At 37.7% G+C, this 23,495-nt stretch overlaps 1 protein-coding gene across 10 annotated transcripts in view; it reads left to right on the top strand.

Moving 5' to 3' along the window:
* The first annotated feature begins 3,992 nt into the window (after positions 1-3,992).
* The window catches only part of ASPH (aspartate beta-hydroxylase), a 115,663-nt gene continuing 96,160 nt past the window's right edge, over positions 3,993-23,495 (top strand). For 4 of the 10 annotated variants that reach the window (XM_069004833.1, XM_069004828.1, XM_069004824.1 and 1 more), the window contains exons 1-4: positions 3,993-4,162; positions 20,817-20,966; positions 21,732-21,776; positions 23,075-23,143. In XM_069004833.1, coding sequence (XP_068860934.1) covers positions 4,102-4,162; positions 20,817-20,966; positions 21,732-21,776; positions 23,075-23,143 — 325 coding nt within the window. In that variant the 5' untranslated portion in view covers positions 3,993-4,101. Of the gene's footprint in view, positions 4,163-10,270; positions 10,336-15,579; positions 15,740-17,571; positions 17,820-20,816; positions 20,967-21,731; positions 21,777-23,074; positions 23,144-23,495 lie in introns of those variants that run through there. The other 6 variants (XM_069004830.1, XM_069004832.1, XM_069004831.1 and 3 more) reach the window with 6 other exon arrangements.

Raw genomic sequence — 23,495 nt, 5'->3', positions numbered from 1 at the left:
ATCACCCTCTTTGCCCTACAGTTATCCAATGCACATTTTTAAACACAGCCTGCTGGTGGGAACACCTTTTCCAACTGGCTAGCAAGGTGCATAGTTCACCCACCATGCATGAAAAAAATATTATCTAAGCAATCAAAAACCTTAAAATTCTACATACCTACGTTTTCAATCGAAAATCTTATACTACCTTGGAGTTTTTAACATAGTTTTTAATGCCATCCTGAAAATTCTCTCCGTCTTTTCAATGCAATGTATTATGACATAAAATAATTTTTCCACTCTTGCTGGAGAATGAGCTTTCCCTTAAAAATCAATTGAAACTCGTTTATTTATGAGAAACATATATAATTGAATGGACAGCTGTATGTCACTTAGAATGATCAACATGATTAACAGAGACACCAACAGAATGAGGGTGAACCCCTTAAGCCTTCAATTATCATACTTTTTCATACAAGAAATGTCACGGCCTATTAACAGCACAACAGATGCCTTCATGACAAATTCAGATAAAAACTGTGAATGGAAATAGACTCACTATAGCACTGATTTTGGCACAGGTGCAGGGGGATTTTAAATGGGTTATTCAGCTATGATACAGGAAGTGAAAATTATAGGCCTAATTTAATGGTTCCTTTAAGGAGATGTCACTCATTCATTCATCTTAACACTTTTCACTCAGCATCCCATTTCACTGTTACAGACAGGTCATATATCTGCAGTTCTTTTAGAAATTAGGAGATTAGAGGCTGAACCCTCTTCTTGTGTAATTGTTTCATTGCTGCTTTTGCTTATCACCTTGGATGTATTTCTTTCTGTCAAACAGCAGAGTCACTGTGCTTGAATGAATCAGGACACCAAAACAGCTGTGACTGCACTAATGCAAAGGTATTTATGGAAACAAAATGCACAGTAAAAACATGCATTTATTTTCCAAGCAGGGCTCATTATTGGTGGCATTCTTTTAATACAATGATTTATGATATGCAGTATAATTTAAACTTAGTTTAGCTGTAGTCTCAACAAGGAGTCAATTAGGACAGTTTGGAGTGAGGGTAAATGTGATTCTTGCCAAGAGAAAGGATTTTTTATTTTCTCTTTTTAAAAGCCTGATACGGGTAGAAAAACTCCAACTGACCACTGTGTGGTCTGTCTCATAGCCCTTGTCTTTATTTATAACTCCTGTTTTTATGGCTTTTTTTTTGCCTTTGCCTTTATAACTTGCTCCTTCCTCATTGTTACATTCTTTTTTCTGCCCTGTTTCTCTTCCTCCTAAAAACAAAGATGATATTTCTCTTCTTGTGGTTTCCTGCACACCCTTACAATGTACCAAACACACAGCTCTAAAACAACTGAGTAGATTAAAAAGTGACGAGCCATTCACATGCACATTCACCTATCCACACTGATGGCTTTTCTCTTTGCCACTTCTCCCAAAAAGGACATTTAAAATATTTGCTTCAATTTTCATTACATTTCAGATCAGAAGGGTTTGTCATATCATTTGTAGCAATACTCACCCTGGCAAATTTAAATCAAATTAGGTGCTGCTTTCTCTAAAAGAACCGATATCAAGCTGTCCCAAGCTTCTTCAATGGCACATCATGGATCCCATAGCCTGGACGTACATTGTACTCAGGTGATCCCAGCAGGAAAATCAGGCCTGCTGCTTTCTGCAAATTAATCTGAAAGTCTGCTTAGTCCAAAACCACATATCATGATCACATTTTAAGTGCATGATCAGAGATATCAGGCAGAAATACAAAAAAAGGACTCTCTGATCAGTGGAGGGCAATAGCCCCTCTTATCTAACATTCCTCCTCAGTTTACAGTTGTCTGGGGACTGGGAGGAAAAAGTCCTGATGCTATAGGAGATCAACAGAAACCTCCAAACGACAAGATCATGCAGAAGGATAGTGATCAGCGTAAACATACAATACTGTATGAGCATTTGTACCTCTGGGTGTATATTTAAATCTTGCAAGGGAGACTTCTTGGCCAGAAGAGTGTACAAGCAGGTTCTGAATACACCAATTACAAAATGCTGGCAACTGTCTGGCAAAGTAAACAGAAGTAAGGAATTTGACAATCCATTTAAAGCCCAGAAGTTTGTTCACAGTAAAACATTAGCAATATCCTTCTGAATGTCCTATCCTATCTGCATGTCCAGGGGCTTCAATGTTCTCAGTATCTCTTTTCTTATCAAACTGCCATTTCCAGTAGTACAGCTTCAGGAAACTGCATCCCACATTAACCACAAACAGCTGTTATCTCAGTTGACAGTAATTGCTACTTTCACGAATATAGTCACACATCTATTTTTTACTAATTATTATATTTTCAGTAATCTCAGTACCAGATTTTTTTTTTCCTTTCCTTAGGACAGTTCACTCCTTGCATTGTACTTTCCAATTTGCTGAAATGTTAGTAATTCATCCTGTTAGCTTTTTTGTGATATACTCTACACGGTCATGAGTACATCTACTCCTCCCTAACAGCTTTTAAACTTGTCCAGCAGCTTTAGCCTCACCAAGTAAAAGGGAAGCATCTCAAAAAATATTAAGTACTTACACATTATGTGAAAATAAGACTCTGGTAGAGTGCCATAACCAAGTGAAAAGTTCAGATACTCAACTGTACTAGATACCAATTAACTCACATGAGGGATACCAAGAAGTAGGCTTCATTGGTTTTAATGTTCCCAAAACTTGTTGCTTTTACTTCTACTGTCTGAAGTGATATCACTGTGCTCACACTGATATCCCATTACTTGACTAATATCTAAGTACAAATCCCATTAAAAAATACTGATTAATGCTCTCCAGTAAATTACTGTTTCTGGTTAGCTTCATGGCATTACTATCCAAAACACAGTGACGACCTTTCATTTGAGAAAAGGCTTCCTTCTCCACACATCCACTTGCAAAGGCTCTAACTTGCAAAATTGTTTCTTTTGACCTGAAACACTGTATTTATGGTCAGGACTCAAAGATGGGTTTTGCTTTATTGTTTCAGACTTTGTGTTACACCAAACTGGTATTTAACTCAGTCTCAAACAGAATCATCAGTACCAAGAAGCATCCTGAACCCCTGCAAAAAAAGAGGCTTATTTTGTCACAGGCAATTAAAAGCATTTTTAAAGCCTCAAAAAAGCCTTGTTGGGGAACTTATTGTCTGATATGACAAACTTCAAACTCTTTCACTCTGCTGATTACAAAGGCGCTCTCTTTGGTTTGACAAGCTGTTCCATAGAATCAGTCACAGAATGGGTCAGGTTGGAAGGGACCACAGTCGGTCATCTGGTCCAACCTCCTGCTCAAGCAGGGTCATCCTAGAGCACATGGCACAGGATTGTGTCTGGACGGTTCTGGAATATTTCTAGTGAGGAGACTCCACAACCTCTCCGGGCAATCTGTTCCAGTGCTCAGCCACCCACACAATAAAGAAGTTCTTCCTCACGTTCAGGTAGAACTTTCTCTGCATCAGTTTCTGCCCATTGCTTCTTGTCCTATTGTTTGGCATCATCGAAAAGAGCCTGGCTCCATCCTCTTGGCCGTTAGGTATTTATGCACATCGATGATGTTTCCCACAGTCTGGGGGTTTAACCGGATGAGGAGCGCGGTTTAAGACACAGGACGGGATGCTTTAGGCGGTGTCGCCATATAAATGGCGCCCTGCGGCCCACCCCGCTCTACCTCCCGGAGCTCCCCGGCCTCTCCTCCCTCAGCGGCGGGCTCGACCCCGCTGCCTCGCGGCGCGCGCGCGGCCGAACCCTCGCGAGAAGCCGCGGCTCGCGCCCGCGTTTGCCACGTTCAAATGGGCCGGCGGCGGCGGGGGAGCGCGGCAGGCGCGCGCAACCGCGGGGTCTCCGCCCCGCCGCCCCGCCCCCTCGCTGCGCCGCCGCCAATCAGGGACGAGGGGTGTCACGCCTCGCTGGTGCGATTGGCTGGAGGCGGGCGCGGGGGCGGGGCCGCGGAGCGCTCGGGGTCGCGCTGCCGTGGCCTCGGCGCGTTCCTGCCGCAGGCAGGGCTCGGGTGGCGGCGGCGGCGGCTCCCGACGCGCTCCCGCTCCGCCCCCCTGCGCTGCCCGACGGGAGGTGCGATGGCTTCCCGAAAGAGCTCCAGGGCCGCCGGCGGCAGCCCCAGCCCCGGCTCCAAGAGAGGTGAGCGGTGCAGCTGCTGCGAGAGCGAAGCAGTAGCTCTGCGGAGAAGGGGCGGGGGCTCCAGCGGCGGCCGCAGCCGGGGGAAAGGGAAGGGGCAATGCCGCCCCTGCCCGCGATGCGGGGCGAAGCGCTGGGATGCTGCGCCTTCTTCCCGCCTCTCCCGCCCTTCACTTCCCTCCCGCCGGCCCCCTCTGGTTCCTCCCGCGCTGCGGGAGCTGGGGAGGGACACAGGTATAGATAGCCGTGATGTGTCCCTCGCGTTTCCGCCGTTCCCTGTCCAGGGAGTTCACGTGGAGGGGAAAGTTGTCGGGCCTAGGTGGCGGGGACGCCCCTCGAAGGCTCCCTAGAAGGGATGAGATGAACACCGGGCAGGCCTCAGCATCTGTGGGTATCCCTGAGACCTCTTCCTCCGGGAGATGGGGGTAGAATCGGAATGTCCCAATCTCAAGTCTTTGTTATTCTCGTATCCACACTTGGATGTGGACTATCTCCTTAGACTGACCTGGTTAGGTCAAAATTATTAAATCTGTTGTAGATGGAGCACCTAAGCTGATGGTTTCTGTAGTTATCGAGGCAAGGAGGAAGAATCCATAAAAATGGAAACAGGAGGATTTTTGGGGCAGTGATCCCCACGCTTCCCACCCCGCCGGTAAAGAACCCCTCACCAAATCTGACTGTTCACAGACCACTGTGTGTGGACAGTTTATGTAGGGAAAGTTTATGTGCATTGGCATTTCTCAGCATAGCAGTACACGCCTGAAAGAGGGAAAAAAGTGTCTGTACTTCTGGAGTCACTATGCAGCCATGTACACTGTACTGGAGAAAGGAGGTGTTTTTATCACAGATTGAGCATTTCCACGTCGTAGCTTCTTTGGATTTGAGCTTGGTGTGCATAGAGCTCCAGTGGTAAAATGTGGTGATGACACAGAAATAATATCTGTTGTCCCTCTTTGAATTTAGCAATAGTAGTGAGAACAGTGTTCATTAAAGGATGAACCATACAGGATTAGTTTACCTATCACATGATCAATTAAGAGGGAAAGATTTCAAATATTCTTAAGCTTAAAACAGTTTAGAGATAATGCAATCTTTGTAGAAGTGGTTTTTTAATTTTAATTCCTTTTTTCAATTGCTGACCTGTGCTATGCAGTTTATGTTAATTACGGTTTTTGCTTGGACTGGAGGTGCTGTGATGATCACCCAGTATTAAGCATGCTGAATACAGATTTTTAATTTTAATGCCTTAAAAACATACATCCCTGTTGTAATTTTGAATACTGAATATTGTAGTTAATATTTTAAGCATCACTTTAAATGTTTGTCAATGGCTGAAAAATAAATTTACCGGTAAACTGAATCTCTGACTGAATAAAAAAAGCGTTCCATGGGTTTTTATTTGTAGTCTGAGTAAAATTTTCTCTCTTTATATTAAAAGATGTCTTTGAGGGGATGAAGCAGTATGGGCAATGTATTAGGCACTCTACTAACATGTAACCTCTTAAATTTGTTAGTATATGACACTCCTAATTAGAATCCCTTGGACAGCCATAGGAATTACAGCACGAAGCTGATGCTGTTTTCATAGTTGCAGCTGCAGAAAGAGGTAAGGGATGATAAATCCTGTATGAATAAAGGAACAGCTGGAGCAGCGGAGCTCTCACAACAGCAAGCTTTCCACAGTCAAGGGATGTGAAAATGAGATGAGGAAATGATTTTGAGATGGCAAGTAATTGAGACTGGGAAGTATGAAAACCTCAAGTCTGAGGCAGTTTTTGCTTGATAGAAGTATTCACTTTCACAGCAGTTCTTGAGAGAGGATGTGGCTTCTTGCCAAGGCCTTGCTCACAGCTCTCAAACCACTGAGGCTAACAGCTTATTTCAAAATCTGTGCACTCAAGACAATGCCAGCATCTGAATGTAGTAATCTGCTTTTAGGTTTCTGCATCAGAAAATATTTACAGTAATCTACAAATAGATAAGTCAAAATAGTTCTAACTATAGTTTATGTAGGTGTTTTCAGGTACACTGTAATGTCAGAAGTGGAACTAAATATCTTTTAGAAATAGAACTCTAACTTTTACTTTCAGAAGTCATATACTAGAAACTGCTGAATCAATCCTAATTAAAAAAAAAAAAATCTTTATTTGAGCTTTGTAGTGCTACTCATTCTTGGAAAATTACATTTGCAGAATTTTATGACTATACCATTGATTTTATTTAGAGTACAGAAGTGAAAACCAGGGAAAAAATTGACAGTTTGGGGATACTTAGAGAGGGAAACATGTGTTTGTTATTATCCTTACTGGAAAGTTTGGCTGCTTGTTACTAGCCTGCAGAACCCATTGTAAAGACGTGGCCTCTCAAAAAGAAGAATATCAGTTTTAAACACAAGATGAAGTAATAGATAGTTGCTTCATTGTTAGTTGAAGCATCATTAGATGAGGGACAGTTTTGTTACAGAAACAAATGCATAACACCTGGTCATGAATCAACTCCCTCAAATTTCATGAGATGCAAAATGTGGAAATGTCTTGGGCGTTAGCAGGTGCCTGTAGAGAAGCCTTCCAGCAAGACTGAGGATCAGCAGCCCAGCTACTTTTCAAATACAGATGGCTGAAAAAATATGGATGACTTTGTAAGCTATGCTTACCTATAGAAGTCCAGATCATAAGTAAACTATCATTATGTTGCTGTGTGGGTGTATTGTGTCTTACAGTATGTAAGTGAGGACTTACTTAAACATAATTCTTATTGAAGATAAGTTATGCAATAATTGTTTTCTTTGCATTTCTGATGGTAGGTGGGAGAGGAATTCTCCGTTAAGCTAGGCACCATACACACCACACATTTCCAATGCAAGGCATCATCTCTATCTACAGACAACTGTAATTTATGTTAAAAAACCCATAGTCTTACCTCAGCTAGTTCTGAGGCTGTGTTGACTTCAGTCTCCAGGATGACAAAGAACTCTACTGTTGCTTTAATAAATTTTCTTCAATCTCTAGAATAACAATTAAGAATCTTTTGACATCCCCTACTTTTCTCTGCAAGATCCGAGGAGATGTTAGTTTTCTCATTTTGCTGTTTTAACCATGCGGTTTCCTTACGTGTGCAAATGTATTGCCAAGTTTTTAGCTCTTTTTACTCATCTGCTGGACCCTCTAGTGCCCCTTACTGTAATTCTTTGATTAATTTTTGGCATTTCAACTTTCTTCAAGTTTGTTTGGGGCTTTTTTTGGTATGCATTCAAGGTGACCTGATGTACTTGTCCAAATGCAATTTTGTGCTATCATTACAAATGGTTTAGTTAAAAAAGACTTCTAGAAGTTGTGCCTGTTAATTTGCAAGAAAGTCTACTTTTTATCTCATCTCTGTTGTAAAGGCTACTTTGGAATGTGCTTTTATCTGGATGAGGCTCTCCATTAGCTTTTTAATTCACCTAAAGAGCAGGGAAAATTCATCAGCTAAACAGGTCACATTTTGCTGCTGAAGTTATTTCGTTGGGAGCATTGAACTTCACATCAGTGCTTCTAATGCTTGAAGTGGGATTGCCCATCCATTCTGTGGTGTCTCTCAGCTACACATTTGTGCTATGGTATAACATCTCATTTTTTTACACCATGGATTCTGTTTAAATATGATATCTACCTAAAAATTTGGTCTCTGTACCTTCTGACCTCTACTACTGTCCAGTGTGCTTGTTTATGATCTTTACAGTTGTGTAGTCATCTGACTTCTTGTATTACAATCTAGCAATTATTTCCTTCTTCATGTTAGTTGAAACCCTTAGGAAGAAGGGTGTTAAAAGTGTTGGAGGTCATAAGTGAGATGTAAATTTGGGATGATGTGTGGGGCTTAAAAAATGTTTTGACTTGTCAAACTGTTTGCTGAGCAAAAGTGACCAAAGTCCAAGCGTTTGCTGAACCAAAAAGAATTCTCATGATTCAATTAGCATGTTGCTCCGTGCTTTGTTTTGGCTTTTAAAACTCAGTGTCAAAGGGTTTTCTTGTAACATTACTGGTCTTCAGAAATATACAATGAATTGTTATTACTATGTTAGAATTTCTGTAGGTCTATTGTAGACAAATGAGAAATACTTTGTGTCTTACTGGTGGAAACTTTGTATACTATTTAAGAAATTCTGCAGTGATTTCTTCTGGAAGTTTATCCTATTGCCTAGTTTAGTTGCTCACAACTAGTTGAAGGTCTTGTATTTTTACCATTAATGCCAGATGCCAATACAAATAGCAAAACCATGAAAATGTTGACAGCCACCTCCTTGTAATTCATCTGTCTGCCTTGGGTCTTATTCAGAGTGGCCTTTCTGGAAAACATTTTAATATCTTGTAAAATAATCTGCCAAATTAAAAAATTTTAGCAACAGTAATGGTCCAAACATCTGTAATTTGCATGGTATGTTGCAGCAGTGCCACTGGTGAAATTATTACATTTGCTGATTCTCCTTCCTTCTTCTCTTTTTTCTTTTTTTTTTTCTTCTATTTTTTAAATGTTCTGTACAAAACTGGAGACAGTAACTCTTCAAACAAGCCAATTTTCTTATCTCTGATGAAATGAAAGTGATATAAAAACCATGCTTAAAATGGTTAACACAGGTATTCGTCAGCTTATTGAGCAGATTTGCGTTGAAACAGTGAATCCTCGATACACTTGATTCATTTGTCTGATACTAGAGTCAAGTGAGCTCTAGAAAGACAACACTTCGGGTTTATCTGAATGAAACTTTCTCTACACTGCACATTAACTGTGGAAAGGTGCAGTAGCTGATTGCCGAGGTTACTCTGGAAGTAGAAACAATCTATTTGAACACAGTACATGCTTTTATGCTTTTTTGTTTTTCCCTTGTTGCCTGGTGTTTGTATATCCTTTGCTTTTTCTCACAGATGTATTATTTTGGGTTTTAGGATTGATGCTTAAGTGTAGCAGGATGGACATAAATGCAAAGAGCCGGATACTTTCCTCTCTATCGCTTCTTTTTCTCCTGAAGAATTCTGAAGCACTGAGAGATTCCTCTCCAAACTTCCAGAGATGCTAACACTTGATAAAGACATCAGAGTTCTCACGCCCCTTTTGATCTAGTGTGGGCTGAAATCTTGGGCCTGCTCTGTGTTTTCTAATGGATCTTACATGTGTGCAGGAAGCCATTGTGGGCTAAAAGAAATTATTCACAGTGCTTCAAATATGGAGGAAAGTTGCACTTAATATCTGTAAGGATGTTTAATATATTTTCTGAGCGTTTTGTTAAGTGTTTAAATTACAACTTGATTTCAATAGCCTTTTGAGGATAGGGCTTGTTTAAAATGCTAGGTGAAAAACCTAAACTAGTATCAGGGAGACAGGAAGCTGGAGTATGTTTTCTCACTTTTGGCAATTACTCAGAGAATGCAGGCAAAGATTCCCCATCAGGGGTCATAGCTACTCAGTGTTCAGACACCAAGGATGTACATCATGTTGGGGGATTAAGAAGATAATTTTTTTTTACCAGTTTAATACTACAGGTCTGCAGTCAGCTTAATCTAGTTTGAGGCTGCTCTGCAGTCTTCCTCTTTTCAATACCACTTCTCTATACCTGAGTTATTGACTGTGCAGGTGCAAGATGAATCACACAGGGAACTGATAAGCAGAAAGCTGATTTTTTAATTTCCCTCCCCCTCCCTGCTAGACTGTCTCAATGCACAGCTTTATGGAAGGTCATTTGGGGAGGAGGGAAGAGTTGACAATGAGTGGGTGGGCATTAGGAGAGGGTGAGGTTAATCTAGAGTTTTAGGTTTGATCATATAGTCATGGAGCCGTGGTGTGAACACAGAAAGTTGACTGATTTGGTTGGCTATGCTAATATAATAGCTGGATATATAAGGGCTTCCGTAAAGATAACAAAATTTACTAGCAGTGGAAGGCCTATATGTCAAGATTATTTCTAATTACAGAGTGCATAAAGAGGTGACATTTCAATAATGCTGTGTCTTTAAAGTGAAAACCCCTTGGCCGATCACCTGTATGAGACAAAAGGGTTCATTTTCAGCTGGGATCACTTTGAAACATGTAATAAGAGTTCCTGTGCTAATTCTTATGTTGACTTCTTCATTGTAGAGAACTTGAGCAATGAAGTTCTGGTTTGCCCCAAGCAGTTCTTTCCTGATGAAGATCACAATCTGGTAATCTGTGTGATAGCCTGCAGCAATCTTTTTCCTAACTGCATCTATGGGATAGCTCTTTGCATGGAAAAGTTTTGAGCTGTGCTTTGAAGTGGAAATCATAATACTATGTGTCTTTAAACATGTTGAAAATGAGTTATGTAGATAACTATGTACTGAGTTTGAACATACTGCAGTATGTGTGGTTCAACTTCGTTAGAACTTTAAAGATTAAACAAATTTTAGTTTTCTTTATATGGAGTTGCACTCTTACTATGCATGTACCTAACCTGATGCAACAAATGCTACCAAGTTTGTTTGAAGCCTTTCTTTGCAAAACATCTAATAGCTAGGGGGGGGGTTGTAACTATTCAGTAGTGGGTTTCTGGTTTTGCAGTTTTATTTCCTGAGGTTCTGTTTGTTAATTACTAATGCAACATGCCTCACTTTTTAAATTTAAAAATTCTTAAAGAAAGTTCCCATAGCAGGTTTGTAACTGTAGTCCTATTTCTTTCCATAGTAGCTAGAAGACACAGATATATCTTTTGAAGCCAGAAGTTTCTGTAAACAGCAATTTCTCTGCAACTGAGATCTCCTAAAAACGTATTTTAGTAATGTATGAGACACCTAAATCCTCTTTTATACTCTGTAAGAGTTGCGGGTGCATCGCACCCTTGTGGACAAACACCTAATTAAATTGGCTTAGTATCAGACTTGAAACTCTGATAAGTTTTAGGCATTTTAGTCATTTTAATATGATCTTTTTTTTCAATGAGCAGAAACTTGTGAAAAGCAGAGTTGTAGGTGCTTGCATGGCAACTGGAGTTTTTCTATTTGAACTGCCTCAAAGCATGAGAAAAATTTAAAGTAAACCAACCATAGTCTGTTTTCTTTATTTTGTGGCTTAATTAGGACTTGTTGCTAAAACAAATTGATGTGACCCACATTACAGGATTGGAAAATGGAACAAGGAAAAAATACCCTTAAATTAATGCCAGCATGTTATGTACGGAGATGAGGATTTTCAACCTTATGTAATAGAATCTTTTTTAAAGGTCACCACCAGCAAAATTTGCATGTTCTAGGCCCAAGTATTTCTTGTATTTCCTCTCCACATTTACCTTCCCTGAACTCTGTTCCGTCCTAAATACAACCAACTATTTAATTAACCTAGTAATTATGTAGGACTGTTGGCTGCATTAAATCATTCAAATGCAAGACAGGTAGATTGTATAATTTTAGATTTTATTTCCAGATGTTCTGTGGGAGAGAGCTGGTTAATCAAAATAGCAGCCATTAAAAATCTTTAAGCAATTTGTACTGTTAAAATCAGTATTTTGTCGACTCATTGGTGTTACAGAGATACTGTTCCTATAGCAGGAGGCAAACTAAAATTTCTTTTTAAGCATGTGGTCTTAACCTTGAACCTCTTGTCTTGATGTTTGACTCAAGTAAGTTTACAAGAGGCACGTTCTACATTCAGTTTTGGACTTTAATTCTATTTTGTGCTTATATATACATAAAAACAAAACTAGAGAAAATTGACTGAAGTGTTTGGGAAAAAATATGTACTTTTCTGTACAAATATATTTGGATTAGGTAAATGTATTGCAAAATATTTTTGTTCTGTCTTTACAGGACTACAGTTTTTTTTTTTTTTCCTCCGGTGCTAACTATCTAAGCCTGTTATTGTACTATCTTTAAGGTTGTGGGGAAAAGGTTTAAAAGAAAAAAAGTAATTCAAAGTATTTAGATAGTGATAAATGCATTAAATATTGCTTGAAATATATTCCTGTTGAAAGCATTAATTGTAAAACTCTTTGAAGTTGTAAGCAATGTAGTTTTTAGTCATTTAAGCTGTGTGCACATCTGTATGTATTTCTTCCTTGTAATAAATCCTGCTTGAGGAGCTACCCAAAAGATAGTCATCCAAACAACCAAAAATTGAATAAAAAGCCAAAACATGGCTTGGACAAAATTTAGCTAGGTTTTGGAAGTGATCATCTTTCTATCACATTTAGAAAAGAAGCAGGTACAGATTCAGGATTTTCTCTTATGAATTTACATCTGTGTATTCCTTTCTCCTTCTCTGGCTTCAGTAGTTATGCTTGGATAAATAAGACTTGAGAAGAAAGTTGTTAACAGCAGCAGCTCTTAAGGGGCAAACAGCTGGTCTCTCCAAACCTCATGGAGAAGGGTGGAGCCACCACTGCAGATAGAGTCCACTGCTGTGTTGTATTTTAAAAACTATTTTCAAGTTAGTTGTGCTACAACTATGCAGCCCATGTACTTTAATTAATTTTACAGAAGCATAATTGACAATTAAGACTAGCAGCATTAGTTAAACCTCTAGCTCACCACCAAAGTGCAAGCAAAGAAGTCTAGAGGGGAAAAAATAGTCAATTATGAACACAAAATGTGCTTTTGACAAGTCTCTTGAAACTGTGCAACCTCCTAGGACAGACTTTCTCACTAAATTTCTCCTTTTCTTTCATTTGTGACTGTTTTTCTCTTAGAGACAAATCCTTAGGTTTTTTAAAAACCCCAAACAACCAGCAACCCTGAAGCTAGTCATTATTGGAATGGGTTTTCTGAGTAGATTTCTTGGGAATAAATTTTTTTTGTTGTTGTTGTGTATATATGTCTTAGAAGAATCATGCAAATGGAAAGCAATAGGATTTATTTATGGTAAGAAAAAATGTAACTGCTGAAGAATAATAAATAATAAATAAATGTAAAAAACCCCACCCTGGGAATAATGCTTAACGTTGATCAGACAGATTATAATCTTATTCTTGTTTTGGATTTTTTTTTTTTGAAGAATAATTAATTCTGACTTAGTAATACATCACCTTAGCTTGCAACTAAAAAACTCTTCTAAATATTGTGGTGCTCCCTGTGAGTCAGAAAGCTATCTCTAGGCTTAAAAGTACTTTGAAAAATAGCAGCTTGTATTCAGAAATGGGGTTATTGACTATCTCTTTATAAAACTGAATATAAGCCAGGTAAAAACCTATATGTATTTATTTTACTTGAAGCATATTTTCAGATAATAGAATCACAAATTTGATTCTTGGGGAACTAAAATGGTTTTGTTCTTATACCTTTGGGTATACTTAGAAATGTCTTTTAGACCTATAAAGAAGTTCAAACAGTGTTCCCTAGAGGAGAGAACTAAGTCTGACCTTTCACATCCTTACTAAGTGAGGACTTTGAGGAGATGTTTCAATGGAATCACTTCATCTCTTGAAGGGAGGAGCTTCCTTTCACTAGGGAAGTTCAGTGGGGTGCTTATGATCCTAGCAGTTTTCTACATATTTTGTGATGCATCCCTTTTTTTGCCATTTATTTGTTTTTTCCCCTCCAGCTGGCCATTCCCAGCATCTCCATGATCAGCCTGCTTAGTCATCTAATCCTGAACTTACAACATTGCTCTTGCTTTCAGTATTTATGTTCTTTGGTTGTTTGTATAGTAGGATATTTTACTGTGAGAAATCTTGTAGCGATTGAAAATTAGGGACCATAAAGGTTTAAGTTTGGATTGATGTGAAATAAGGAAAAGTTCCTCAAATACTAATGTAAAAATCTAGTAAGTGTCAGCAGGAGAGCCAAAATTGCATTTCAGTTAGTTAATTTTTATTTCAAATTTATGTTCTGGTCTTTGTGTTTCCTTTGAAGTTAGTGCTTTTTCTGTTCCATCAGTTTCCCTGTTCCTAATCAGTAAGTTTCTGATCTAGGTTATTAAAGTCATTTGATAGCTTGCAGAAGTATCTTTATAACCATATAGTCTAGATTATACAAAGTTTAGACCGGAGATCTAGTTTTTAATGAGAGAATAGTAATTAATAAAGCTGTTTTTCCCCCCCTCCTAATTTCTGTTAAGGATGTAGTGCTGAAGAAAATTTCCTAGAAACTAAAAGGAGGGATCAATTTTGTATTGCAAAGAATTTTTATTGAATTTATTGAAAGTAAACCTTTACCTTAAACTTTTGATCTTACCTCTAAAGACTCTGCTGCCATGATTGTTTGTAAACAAACAAAAATTTCTGAGTATTGATATTTGTGAAAATTTAAGGTTGGAATATTTCATGAACGATATTTTAAGTATTTTAGTAAAAATCTCTGTTCCATCTGTAAAGTAAACACAGAAAATAGTAACCCTGTCTCACTTTAAAAAGTAAAATAGATTTCATAAAAGCACAGATTTGTCCATTGAAAGTGTATTATTCTACTCCTGATGTAGAATAACACTGAATAAAAATAGAAAATGAAAATTTTTATTTCAGGATAGCACTTGGAATCATGATGGTTTAGGGACTTCTTAAAATGCAACAATTCAATATGTGCTTATTGAGTCAATTATAAAATATGTATTACAAAAAGTGTGTGTGTGTATACACTTACATGACCTGTCTCAGTAGTGACAGAGTCAAAAAAAGCTTGTATTTAATAGAAAGGGGGAAATAGCATCAACAGAGAAGGCTGTGAATTTCCTGAGACACTTAATCAAAATACTTGTTACTGACCCAACTCAAAAAACCCTCTGTGTAAAACCAGTTTAAAATAATTACCTGCAGTTCTATTACTGGAAATGGCTTGCAACACTTACTTTATCATTAATTATATTGGACAAGATAATTTGGCAAAAATGTCAAGCAGTAGTAGACCATGCTCATAAAACAGAGGTTGCTTTCTGTCTTTGCACTGCTACTAGTTCTGCTCTATTGGTGTAACATGGTTCTTTTGTACCTTATTTTAGCTTTTTAATTCTCTCCCGGATCTGCATTTTATCACGCTGCATTTCCTTCTTAAAACAGCTTGTTCTGAAGTCTCCCTGTAATCTAGCTAATTGATAGTTTTTACTTCTGAAATGTGATTTTTAGTTGTTTCTTTGAGGTTAGTGTTTTATTGCTTTTCCTTTTAATGTGTGTTTCTAATTTCTAGTAAGTGCCTGCTTGTGTGCATCCTTATCTTCAAGTGATAAACTATAATTTCTTCCATGTTACTTCCTAATCACCTTTGTGGGAAATAATTATACACATTACAAAAGCTTAGCTTGATGATTTGAAGCCTGACATTTTGTGTTCATAATTGACTATTTTTTCCCCTCTAGACTTCTTTGCTTGCACTTTGGTGGTGAGCTAGAGGTTTAACTAATGCTGCTAGTCTTAATTGTCAATTATGCTTCTGTAAAATTAATTAAAGTACATGGGCTGCATAGTTGTAGCACAACTAACTTGAAAATAGTTTTTAAAATTTGGAATGTGTTTATAAACCAGGTGAAGAATAATAACTTTGAGTGTTAGTGAAGCAATTTGAGTTGCTTCAAAAAGAACCAGCAGTCACAACATTTGAACACAGCAGAAATGAGACGTTGTAAGAAGTCTACACTGTTGACTTAGATTTCCCAATCTCAAATGGCATTGTAAGTACATATGTGTTCAACTTAACCTTTGTTTTTCATAAAACTAACCAAAATGATATAATTTGGTATATTGAGCTAACCTTGATCCATATTTCTCTTGGTTCTTTTTCCTTTTGATGAGTTTGAAGAGTTTCCCCATTTTAGCTGTAGCCTCCTTTTTCAGTAAGGAAGATGCTTTTCATTCTTACAGTCAATTGATTTTTAAAGGGCACAAGATTAAAGCTGTGGGTACTTGGCTGGAGGTCGACATACACATGTTAGTTCAGATTTGGAGTGTACATTTGAAATTAATTTCTTGATTCTCTCAGCTTACTTTGCTCATAAACCTTGTGCTTGTCCTTGAATGGAATATGCTCGCTTAGATCTGAGTGAAAGATGCAAAAACGTGGGCTGAAATAATTATGAGCATTCAGCCAGGTAAGTTCTAATTCAAACCAATCCCCCCAAAATATATATTAGTGGACTGGGAGGTTCTCAGCATCAGTTAAATGCTTTATGAATGTACTTGTAGTGAGTTCTGGTGTCTGCAAATGCAGGTGCAGCTGAAGTGAAGTTGCATTGAATTGCCTAATCTGATGCCTGTCAAAACACTGTATGGTTTATATACAATAGAGTACATATCATTGCATGTAACATTATTTTTCTTAATGATTTTGATTTCTCCATGTTCAGTTACTGTCACTCTGTGTAAATTTTCCCCGTGTGCATCAGTTATGTTACTGAAGTGTAGTAGTCAGGAGGTCTTTCTTGAAGCACCTGATCGGTTTAATGTATTCAAGTAGCTTTGAAGATAGTTGAAAGATACACTAGTTATAGAATCAACTGCCTATAGTTCCTTTTCATCCATTTGAAGAGTCTTAAGCTGTAGTGCTGTTTCTCAATTTTTCTCCCTTGAGCTATTGGGAATTGCATTTGGTAATTCATTGCTGGATGTTAAAACTGCAGGAGGTATGTGTTGGTTTTCAAAGTAGCTGTAACGTTCTTCTGTTCACTCCATCTACCTGATAGCTGTGTTCTTTAAAGAAGCGTGGGGATAGAAATGCAGAGTGCTAGATCCTAAAGCTTTTATTAGTGTTGTAGTGGATGAGAAATGTTTGGTTCTGACTTCCACTTAAGAGGAGCTGGCTTTTGTTTGATAAGCAACAGGAAAAGAATAGTTTGCTAACACTGAAGATGTAAAAAAAGTTGAGAAAGTGAATCAGTGGGTTTTTCCTCTTTTTCTGGTCCTTAAGAAGCGGGTGTATTGGTGATTAATCATTTATATTAGGTTTAAATTGTACAGGCAGTATGCATGTTGTCAGAATTTAAGGAGGGGGGTGAGTGGGATGAGTTAGTGTTAGCCCCTTCTGGAAAGGGTCTGCCAGAAGCAAATACAATGTGTACAGTTCTGATATGAAAATTCTTTGGCAAGAATGCGTGAGGTTGGTTTCAAGTAATTCTTTTAGAAGACTCAAAACTACATTATAGAAATTAGTTGTCTCTTTTTTCTTAAAGTAGTACGTTCGAAGTGAGCAGTCTCTGCAGGATACTCAGGAAGCCTGGTAGGGGAGTGCCAACATGGAGAAAGTTTCTTGGATGAGGGCCAACTTAACAAATGCAAGCAGGCAAGCTTTGTGTCCAGACTTGTGTTTCAGCTTATGCTCATGGGTTTAATGTCCTTAGAGATCAGGCACTGTGGCATAAATTGCAGCAAAAGTACTACGGTACAATGTGCTTGGTTTCATTTGCTGTTGTTTTTGATGTTGGAGGATTAAGGGGAGGGGAAAGGATCAACTACCCAGGATGCTCTGTTTGGAGGAGTAAGTGAATTTCATTGTCGTCAGAACCAGATTGCCATATGAGTTCTGAAAAGCGTTTGGCTCCTGAGGATAACTGCTCTAAAAATAGTACTGGAGGAGAGGTTTCTCTTGGGTCCAGTTTCGGGTTCCAGCTGAGCTGGCTTTAGGAAACTTGTTTGCTCCTGTTGCAAGACTACAGTGAGGATATTTCTTATTCTGCCTTCAGCATTAATTTTTGGAAATACCGACACACTCGCTCTGTTGGTGGAAATCAAGCACTAATGTTATGGCTGACGACACAGGTATAATCCTAACCTTTTTTTTTTGAGCAAATGGAAAATGTGTACTTGCAAATACCGGTTATGTCTGATTTTATAATCAGCAAAATGACTGGCTTACTGTTGTCTGTTTTCTTGCCAGTTTGCTGTTCTAGCCTGTGTTACAGGCTGCTTCTGTTCACTTTGATTGCGTGTTCTCTGGACTAGGGGTGTTCCATGAGTTTATGGCAGGTGGTTGATCGTAAATAATTTTTTGCCTAATAGAGTGTCTTATTAACATAGGAGACATTGTTTTGTCTTCAAATATCGGTCTTCAAAGTTATTTTTAGAGTATGTAAAACTGCTAAATGTCTTGAAGGTATGCTAAAATGAAAAGGTTTTCCTACATTTTTAGCTAGATGTGACTTAATAGGGGGTGGGTGAGGTATAGGATTTTATAGATTTGCTGTTGAGCAATAGACCGTGCTTTAAGACTTTCTGATGTCTGCATAAAGACATCTGGTGGTGTAAGCACAGGCTTACCAGATATGGCAAGTGACCTACTTCTGACATGGCTGGCAGCATGTGCAGGGAAAGGGCTTGAGTTGAGAATTAACTGTTTGGAATGAGCTCTGAGCCAGCTTCAGTCCTTGCAGTGTTTTGTTCTAACCCTGCATGTAGCATTATTTGTGCAGATCACAGGTAAATTTTTTGTTACATAACCTCCATTTATATAAAAGTGTTGCGTGATCAAGCTGCCGTGGTTGAGTTGTTATTCAAGAGTTTTGTAAATAATTTTGCTATAAGGTAGAAAACCACAGCATAAAAATATATTTTCATGAACTACATTCTTATAGCAGAATCTATTTTTGAGGAATTTACATGAAACAGTCTTTTATACTGGAAAAAAATATGAATAGTGCTGCTTGATTACTTAAGTAAGTTGTCTTTTCCTTCATTTTCCTGTTCTTCTGATAAGTAAAGCTTCTTTCCTCAGAGGCAACTAGCAGTAAACGGTAGAAAACAGGCAAATGAGTGTGAAATGCAGTAAGATCCTCTTTCCTGTTTGCTCTAGAACCAAGTCGCAATCTGGAATAATTTAAATTGTTTTTAACCTAAGGCTTTCATTTAAATATATACAAAGCTTTCATTAACTGCCTTGGTACACAGGTGTAGTGAAGCCCTGATATTACATACTGTAATTGTTTATTTCTCAACATTACCAGCTCAAGAGTACTGTAAATAATTTTCATATGGTTGGGCATATGTCTGAATGCAGATGCTGCTTGTCTGTCACTCAATTTTCAGGCTACCCATACATTTCTCACAAGAGAGATATTACAATGAGCTGTGTATGTGTACCCTGCACATATGTAGTTAGAGGACTGTGCAGTAGCAAATGATATATGCCTGATGTGAGGCTGAGTTGCCTCAGTTTCTCCCTGAATATTATTGGGCATTTGTGTTTAATGTAGAAAAGAAACTTAAATAGTTAGTGTTTGATCTTTGAAGGGAGTAGTCTTAATAAAAGAATTCTTTTCTTCAATAAAATGCTGAGCTGAGTAAGAGTTGATGTGGGTCAGTGGTTTCTTTATTGGTCTGAACTCAGTATATAGCACAATTAATGTAATAAAAGAGTATTTTATTATGGCTGTAAACTGGATGGCAAGCAGGATACTTACTTAAGTACTTATATATTAGTTCCTGTTACAAAAATAAGTCAGTTGCCCATCTCTCATTACTTATCGTTCAGAGGTACCCTATTTTATTCTAAAAAACAATTGTGTTGACATTTAGCTTGAGAGTATTTTTTTGGTCTTCTTCTATGATCAGTGTTTGCAATTAGTATAATTAAGATAACTCCTTATATTATCACAACATTCATGACGAAGTTTCTTGAAACAGTCTTTAAATCATGTAGTTTTGCTTGAATAACTGGGCCCGCATGTGGCTGAACAGGCAAAAGTTGCTTCTTACAATGGAATGAAGTGGAATAGGTTAATGGTCATGAAACTGCAGCCAAGTGCCACCCTTGCAGCAGTAATGTCAGGGGACAGAAGGGCAGACCTTGAGCTTTGGAGGAAGGCCACAGGCAGACATCTTTTTCAGTACAGATTTATTTACTCATATATATATACATATATATCTCCCTCTTTCACTAAAACAGTCCTAAAACAACAGACCAAGCAATTTATGCCTTCTCTAGTGAGGATACCCATTTGAAACTTGCCACACGTATGCTAGGTCAAGGTCTGTCTTTCGCAGTCATTTGTTTACAACTACGTGTAATTTTTTATATATATTTACTTTCCGTATGTGTAGCTATAAGTGAAACCGTGATTTGTGTTATGTCTCTGTGTCATCCTTTTAACTGTATGTTCCGTAGGACTGAAATTCTAGAGTTATTTAGTATGGAGCGAATCTCTGCTTAATTCTAAGCATCAGGGAAGATGGTTTTAGTTGGTAAAGTATCTGAATTTGAAGTCTTACCCTTAAAATAGTTCAGGTTTTAGAGTTTTCTTAGGCTATTTGAATTTTCATGTTGGTTCTGTGAGCTATTTCGACTAGTTTTGAAACTCGATTAAGGAGAAATGCTTCTCTTGCAAAGCTTTTCTGCTGGCCATAGTGTCCTCTGGTGGCAGTCTGGGAACCGCAGGGAACAAATGCAAAGCATCTCAAAAATGTGAAGCTCTGTGTAAATACACATCAAAGGGGAGAGCAAGGCAGTATTTCCAGCTACGTTGTAAGACAAATCAGATGGGTGCTTTTGGTGTTTGGTTGATTATGAGACTTTTGCTTGGATAATCATCAAGCTTCTCATGGTAATTCACAGTGAAATGGAAACCAAGTGAAGGTGGTGAAGTTAAAAAAAAAAAAAAAAAAAAACCAAAAAACTCCACAACAACAACAAAACCCACCAAAAAATTGTTGCTCAAATGTCTTGTATTCTGTGTAGTCATAAGCAACAAGTTTTATAATTGTATCTTCAATAATAATTTTCTAACTCTTACATCCATTTTCTTTCCTGTCTTTTTTTAACAGAGACTAAGCATGGAGGAAGCAAGAATGGAAAGAAAGAAGGCCTCTCTGGAAGCTCATTTTTCACCTGGTTTATGGTAATTGCTTTGCTGGGAGTTTGGACATCAGTAGCAGTTGTCTGGTTTGAACTTGTAGATTATGAAGAAGTTCTAGGTAAGAATTTTAAATCTTAAGATTTTTCTAGTAATATTATGATATGCATTAAATGAACGTCATTTTATATTTTTAGATAGATGATTTGTCTACTGCAGCATTTGCAAATGACCTACATGATAAGAATAGGCAGTGTAGTTCAAAATGTATGTTTTAATACTGAACACTACTGTGATGTTAAAATGGGGTTCTCAAAAAGGATATTAATATCCTGTAGGATGTCTTTGTAACAGGTTGTAGCGGGTTGACCCTGGCTGGAGTATACTGTAGTTCATTGGAGAGGTCAGCTAAATATGCAGTTTGAATTTAAGCTCTCAGAAACTCTCAGCAGTGATTGAAAGTGGACAGCTAATGTTAGCTCTCCTCTGATGGACTGTAGTGCATGTAAGGTCAGGACAACTGATCAGTCATCCTCTCACGAGTGAGATGCTGAATGACCTCAGTTGTCCTCAGTTTTAACCTTATAGTGGTGATAACTGTCTCTCAATATGACAGTTTGAAGACAGTACTGTTAATATAATATTTAAGGTTTAACAGATTAATATCTCAAATTTCTAGATGTATGTCCATAGGTACAGCTGTTGTCCCTGATGTTGTAGGATTCAACATGCACTTTTGCACCTGGTGGCTTTACAAAATTTACAAATCTGTTAGTACATGCTTTTTTTGATCCGGACTAATTTTTTTAAGAGAAGCTTCTGGTTTGAAACTTAATTGGGTCTAGTGATGCAAATAATGTTTTTTGTATTTTTACCATGCATGCAGCCAAAGCAAAGGATTTCCGTTATAACTTGTCAGAGGTCCTACAAGGTAGGATATTAGAGAAATACACTTGCTTTTTACAGTCTCTTGGCTGAAAGTGTTGGTTTACTTTATTATGGTTTTAATTTTTTTTTAAGAATTACTCTTCTTCTGCAATGACATGAAGCTCAGTCATTTCTCATCTGTCTCATTCTTCATGGTTTTGAAGATAATATAATTCTTATTTCTAGAGAGTTACATTTTTACACCAGTCTGCTGTGTTTATCCCTGAACAGATACGGCTCCTTTCTAATGGGTTGCTTCCATACAATGGTGATGGACATATTTGTGTCTATTCTAGACCCAAGTCTGATTTTTTTCTTCCACAAAACTGTTTTCTAATTTTCTAAATACCATATTAAGAACTATATTTCATTTATTTTGATAGCAAGAAAGTTCTATCTCCGTGTAGAGAATGACAAGTGTAGTAAACTGTCAGACTATAAGGACATAGAGTTCTGCAAGCTCTGCAGAGTTTGATCCTGTTGCAAGTTGTGTCTGAATTTTATCAAGCCTATAATTAGATAACTCTCTACTTGTTTGGTGGTCCCAGGACACTTCAAATCCTGGATACCACAATTCTATGCTGAAAATTCCCTTTTAATAGAAACTTTTTAATATTTTAAGAGTTCTCCTTTTGCATATACCTAGGGCTGATAGAGCTGAAGTTTCAAGAACAAAAAGTGAGAAAACTGATTTATTAGTCATATATGAAAGGATGGACAACTTTTTTTGTCTGCATGGAAGGTTATACAATTGTTGGTAAAGTTTATGAATGGTTTTCCTTTGTCTGGGAAGTAGGCTGTTTGCTTTCTACTAACTTGGCACTAAACATTATATACCTATGTACCTTCTAATTCTTTCTAATTCTTCTCCAAGAATTTAGAATTGCAGGAAGCATGTAATCAGAAAACAAATGGTGATTATTTTATGAATTTTTGTTTTATTGTTTTTTCTCAAACATGTTGAATGTTTCTTGTGAACTTAAATTTTATTCTGAGCAAAGCATGTCCATGTCAAGTCCATAATTACAGACATGCTTTAAATCTGCCGTCTGCAAAATAAATGTGCAGGAAAAAGACAAACTTGTATTTGGTCCCAGGTCCAGGAAATACAGAAAGAAACTTGAAATATTTGTAGTATTTCCCAGGAAATTTAAAATGTGTTGAAGAAGATTACAGCTAAATTGTTAAAAAACATATGGTAGCAACCTAGCATTGGCGGTCAACCATTGCACATTGAAAACTGTCCTGGAAACAAATGGCCAAATCCCTAATTGTCTTGTCTTCCTCTCTTTGCACTTCTAGGCAAGCTTGGGATATATGATGCTGATGGAGATGGAGATTTTGATGTGGAAGATGCTAAAGTATTGCTAGGCAAGTACAAATACAGGTGGAACAATCTATATAATTTAGTTGGCATGTTCATGTTTGGCTTTTTTTTTTTTTTAAGTCAAAACAATATTTCCGGTTTGTTTGTTTGTTTATTTTTCCTAGTTTGAAAACTTAAATTGATTTCATTGTGATGGGTTTTTTTCTTAATGCAAGTTGTAGGATTGGGTGTGTACCTCATAGCATTTTTTGTTCTTTTTCTTCTAATATAGCAATGTTAGTGGAAAGCATTTAATTACTTACAGGATGATTTTGAAATTAGGTGGTTGATGCTGCTGTATTGAATGTTGAAAGATGGTTGTGAGTATCAGTGAATTTCTCAGATGCAGGACCTAGG

This window comes from Aphelocoma coerulescens, chromosome 2 (assembly GCF_041296385.1).
Source record: "Aphelocoma coerulescens isolate FSJ_1873_10779 chromosome 2, UR_Acoe_1.0, whole genome shotgun sequence".
NCBI lineage: Eukaryota > Metazoa > Chordata > Aves > Passeriformes > Corvidae > Aphelocoma > Aphelocoma coerulescens.
The sequence above is the reverse complement of the archived record's forward strand: the minus strand, read 5'-3'. Positions and strand labels throughout refer to the sequence as shown.